This window comes from Mizuhopecten yessoensis, unplaced genomic scaffold (genome assembly GCF_002113885.1).
Source record: "Mizuhopecten yessoensis strain PY_sf001 unplaced genomic scaffold, ASM211388v2 scaffold10635, whole genome shotgun sequence".
Taxonomy (NCBI): domain Eukaryota; kingdom Metazoa; phylum Mollusca; class Bivalvia; order Pectinida; family Pectinidae; genus Mizuhopecten; species Mizuhopecten yessoensis.
The window spans coordinates 1,235,535-1,240,319 of NW_018408645.1; the positions used below are offsets into that span (position 1 = coordinate 1,235,535).

At 38.8% G+C, this 4,785-nt stretch overlaps 1 protein-coding gene across 3 annotated transcripts; it reads left to right on the top strand.

Moving 5' to 3' along the window:
* Positions 1–905: 905 nt before the first annotated feature.
* On the top strand, positions 906–4,539 carry LOC110461566 (prostaglandin E2 receptor EP4 subtype-like). Of its 3 annotated transcripts, none has more exons than XM_021515085.1 (3): positions 906–981; positions 2,708–3,536; positions 3,874–4,539. In XM_021515085.1, the coding sequence occupies exons 2-3, from the start codon at positions 2,709–2,711 to the stop codon at positions 4,147–4,149; spliced, it is 1,104 nt and encodes a 367-aa protein (XP_021370760.1). In that variant the 5' UTR covers positions 906–981; position 2,708; the 3' UTR covers positions 4,150–4,539. The 3 variants fall into 3 exon arrangements, with proteins under 3 accessions (XP_021370760.1, XP_021370759.1, XP_021370758.1); XM_021515084.1 differs by having other exon boundaries at positions 959–1,042; XM_021515083.1 differs by lacking the exon at positions 906–981 and adding an exon at positions 2,096–2,158.
* Positions 4,540–4,785: the final 246 nt, after the last annotated feature.

Below are 4,785 nucleotides of genomic sequence, written 5' to 3' on the forward strand. Positions count from 1 at the left end.
CCCCCGGAGTATCATTGAAGTGAGAGTAACCCCTGGAGTATCATTGAAGTGAAATTAACTCTTGGAGTATCATTGAATTGAGAGTAACCTTTGGAGTATCATTGAAGTGAGTGTTACCCCTGGAGTTTCGAGATTAGGTGAGAGTAACACTTGGAGTATCATTGAAGTGAGAGTAACACCTGGAGTATCATTGAAGTGAAAGTAACCCTTGGAGTATCATTGAAGTGAAAGTAACACTTGGAGTATCATTGAAGTGAGAGTTACCCCTGGAGTTTCGAGGATTAGTAGTCCGAATTATTCTGACGTTTTATCGACTTTTTTCATATCGGTCTGTCGTCAATCGACGACAGACCGATATGAAAAAAGTCGATAAAACGTCAGAATAATCCGGACTAGAGGATTAGGTGAGAGTAACTTCTGGAGAATCATTGAAGTGAGAGAACCCGTGGAGTATCATTGAAGTGAAAGTAACCTCTGGGGTATCATTAAAGTAAGAGTAACCCCTCGAGTATCATTGAAGTGAAAGTAACCTCTGGAGTATCATTGAAGTGAGAGTAACCCCTGGAGTATCATTGAAGTGAAAGTAACCCCTGGAGTATCATTGAAGTGAAAGTAACCTCTGGAGTATCATTGAAGTTAGAGTAACCCCTGGAGTATCATTGAAGTGAGAGTAACCCCTGGAGTATCATTGAAGTAAGAGTAACCCCTAGAGTATCATTGAAGTGAGAGTAACCACTGGAGTATCATTGAAGTAAGAGTAACCCCTGGAGTATCATTGAAGTGGGAGTAACCCCGGAGTATCATTGAAGTGAAAGTAACCTCTGGAGTATCATTGAAGTGAAAGTAACCCCTAGAGTATCATTGAAGTGAAAGTAACCCCACGAGTATCATTGAAGTGACAGTAACCCCGGAGTATCGTTGAAGTGAGAGTAACACCTGGAGTATCATTGAAGTTAGAGTAACCCCTGGAGTATCATTGAAGTGAGAGTAACCCCTGGAGTATCATTGAAGTGAGAGTAGCCACTTGAGTATCCTCATCAAAGTAATGGCATAGCGTCTCATAAGAAAGCAAAATCGAAAAATAATTGAGGTTCAATATCAAAGTTCGAATAATATCTTAGGTTATCACAATGTACCACAAACTATTCTACCATCAGGGGCATCATGATGAAGTTATACCTATCATACTGGGTTTTTTTAAATTGAAGAAGCATAAAACGTATCTTCGGCCTAAGGGAGATAACTTTCCCAAGAAAAGTATATTCTTATGTGGATAACGTAATCTTATTATTATAAATGAATTAAAATAATATTTTAAAATGAATAAATCAAACTGTATTTTTTTTTATAACAATAGCCAATAAAGACTACTATATATATATATATATATATGATCTTATTTGGTTTAGGTAAACCGCTTGCAGTGCTCTCCATCCCAAGTGACAAAGAGTCCTATTGAGTGATGTCGTATCATTTTTCTATTTATAGATTTTGTTTAAAACTATAGCTACTCCTTTTATCCCGTTCAGTGTTATTTTTGAAATGACAGCAGTAACTGATGTTTAGTATGTTATATTTGAACAGTCAGGCTATGCTATATCAGATGAACAAAGAAGTTAATGAGTTGAAACATTCATTACAAGATTCAACAAAGCCTAACTATGACAAGCTGAATATTCGACTGGTGTAACGAAATTGAATCCTGACAACATAACATGGAGTTTGTGTGATACCATGCTAATGTCCTTGTGTAATGACGAAAAGATAGCATATGCCCCAAGGGGACCTAACAATTTGTTACAGCTATATTTGGACCGATGGACTGATTATGAGTATATATATACGAGAAGAATCATAGGTGTGTCATTTTTACCGAAAGTCGATCTAAACACCTAAAACATGTAAAATTACTCTGAACACCTGAGTTAAGGTCCAAATATATCTATAACAAATTATCAGGTCCCTGTGATATGCACTAGATTATTGACGGTGTGGTAGAATATTACCTTGTGTAATATTCATTCATATATTTGGTGTTTTTTGTATAACCTTAGAACCTATCCTTCCGTGTTATCAAATGTCACTTCCTCTTCGAACCATACTTTTATTAACTAGTTGTACGGAGTTAACAGTACGGCATTGCCAACTCATCTACAAGGTATGTGTTTTATAAAACAACTACCCATAATCTGTCTAGTATTGGGGGTTTTCAACTACTCGTTACATGGTCACAAACGTATGATTACAATTTATGGGTATTGAAGTGAGAAAGTATCACAGTCGGGTTTCAGTCGACTGTAATAGTTGGATTTTAGATGAGATAGTGTACCATATAAGAAGAACGAGATCACTACCAACCAAATTTGTATTATTCGCCTCTTACGATGAAGATACATCCTGCCCCAGGGATAGGGCACATGCAGATTTGATGATGATAAAACATACTGTCTACACCATAGCTTATCTTAATGGGAAAAATAATATGCTAAAAAGGGGTAGATAGTATCATCAGGTAAGCTAATTCATCTTACACTGTATTCTATGCGGGCAGGAAATATTTCAAGTCATTAAAGCATTAAAAGCGTTGACACAGTATACATATAATGAAAGTCTACTCATGATTGTGAGACAAATGAGATTTATGTTCCGAGAAACAACAATCGTACAACATGTTTCAGCTAATTGTAAGCTGTATTGTATCATTTAGGATGGAAGGAAACTTAACTATGACAACCGGGTATTCCAGTACCATCACAACTACAGATGACATTATGACAACATGGAGTGCCGTCAGTACCACTTCAAAACCTGGTAAGGATCTGCCAGTACTTCCGGTAGTAATGATGCTCTTGTTTGGCGGAACCGGAAATATTCTAGCATTGATTCTTTTAATCTACACGTCACGGAAACACAAATGGCGGACGTTCTACCGGCTGGTGATGGCCCTAGCAGTTTCTGACTTTGTAGGTCTCGTCGGTCCACTTCCGGTCTCCATTTCTGCTTACGTCAATAACAAAAACTGGATGGGAGGGCAACCAGTGTGTGACTTTATGTCTTTTTCTTTCATATTTGCTGGAATGACGTCGGCTATGCTAGCCGCCGCAATGTCTCTGGACCGTTTCCTTGCTGTGTGGTTTCCATTTTTCTACTCCAATAGGTTAAGTGAACGTCGGGGGAACCTCACGATGGTGGGGATATTCACTTTTGCCTTCCTATTGGCTTGTATGCCATTAATGGGTGTAAACGGGAACGTTCACCAGTTTCCGGGAACTTGGTGTTTCTTTAATCAGTTTGCCATAGAGGCCGGAGGTCAGTTTTTCTCCTATTTATACGCCTGTCTTGGGATTGGTATGGTCGGAATAATGCTGGTCTTGAACACGCTGGTCATTGTGGTACTGACCAGACGGAGGGGCCTGAGAAGTAACAAGGAAGCTGGTGGAGTGACCTCGCAGACTCGCCGGACCAGTGACGTGTACAACGTTATATTCCTGGTGGTTCTCATGTTGGTCTTCACTATCTGCTGGCTGCCATTAATGGTAAAATCTTGTTTGCCGAGTTTATTCAATTTTATTTATTTATTGTAAATGGCAATTTTCACTTTTTGTTAATTCTTTGATGGTAGCGTAGTTTACTTTGTGTGTATTGACTCTTGATCACAAATAAACTATCTAAACACATTTAAATTTCCGTGAAATAAAAGGCCCCCGCCAAGCTACATATTTACTGACACCACGCTTGGTCCGGGTTTTTTCCCATTTATATACTTTATAAAAATGGTCCGATGGCTAAATAACAATACCTCAATGATAAAGAAAGTTGTAACATACGATTACGATATAGTAAGTATACATTTTAGGTTCATTACTATTACAGGTACGGATAATAATCAACCAATCAGCGCTTGGCCATATTGACCGTGTAGGTGATCTGATGGTCATGAGACTTGCCCTGACAAACCAAATTCTTGACCCATGGATCTACATTATCCTGCGGAAGGATTCCATAGCTAAGGCTGTAACACTCGGAAAACGTTTTTTTAATACAGGAAGTTTCCTACGACGGAAGTCTACAGATGAGAGTACTCCAAGCGGACAGGGCAGAACCTGCTCGAGTACGGCTGGGGATCGAACCTCGGATTCGGAAGCGTAAATGATCAGAGCCTTAGTACATATGTACATGCGCAGTGTGATCAAGAAGGACGCGGCGCAGTTTAAGGAAACTCTCCTGTACAATGTATCGCATCTTTTGTAGTGTAACACGTATTTGAGGTCAAAATACTAATTCAAATGTATTCTTAAATATATTCATGGGAGAAACATAGCAATAATAGGTATAGTCCCTGATCTAAACGTAATAATAAACAATGATATTACGCCTTCGTGTAGAGCAGAGACGAATACGCGCACTAATGCCCTCTGCATCCCTGGAAGATGTGATAGCACGCGGCTCGCTATTTCATAGGTCTCAGTTAAAAAAAAAAAGACCAATCGATAGACTATGTACATGTACTTTGAAGATAACAAAGGAGCGAAACCCGACTTCAAAGCCGGTGGTTTTTACCGTTACGCGACCGTGAGATTATTTTGATGTACATCAAAGGATCAAAATCGTCTTCTTGTCTCTACACAAAGTGGCGGACACTATGCCTTCGATTTTGCTATGACATATTCCAGGCGTGCAGCAAGCAAAATTGAAAGTAACCCCTGGAGTACCAAGAATGACATAAATAAACATTATTCTCAATCTTACAGTTTTACATTACATACATTCTTTCATAAATATACA

What these genes read in the sequence shown, in the direction of transcription:
- LOC110461566 (XM_021515085.1), top strand. Translation starts at nt 2,709, where the DNA reads ATGGAAGGAAACTTAACTATGACAACCGGGTATTCCAGTACCATCACA. An exon ending in TCTGCTGGCTGCCATTAATG is followed by an intron (nt 3,537 to 3,873) that starts GTAAAATCTTGT and finishes TTACTATTACAG; the next exon opens with GTACGGATAATAATCAACCA.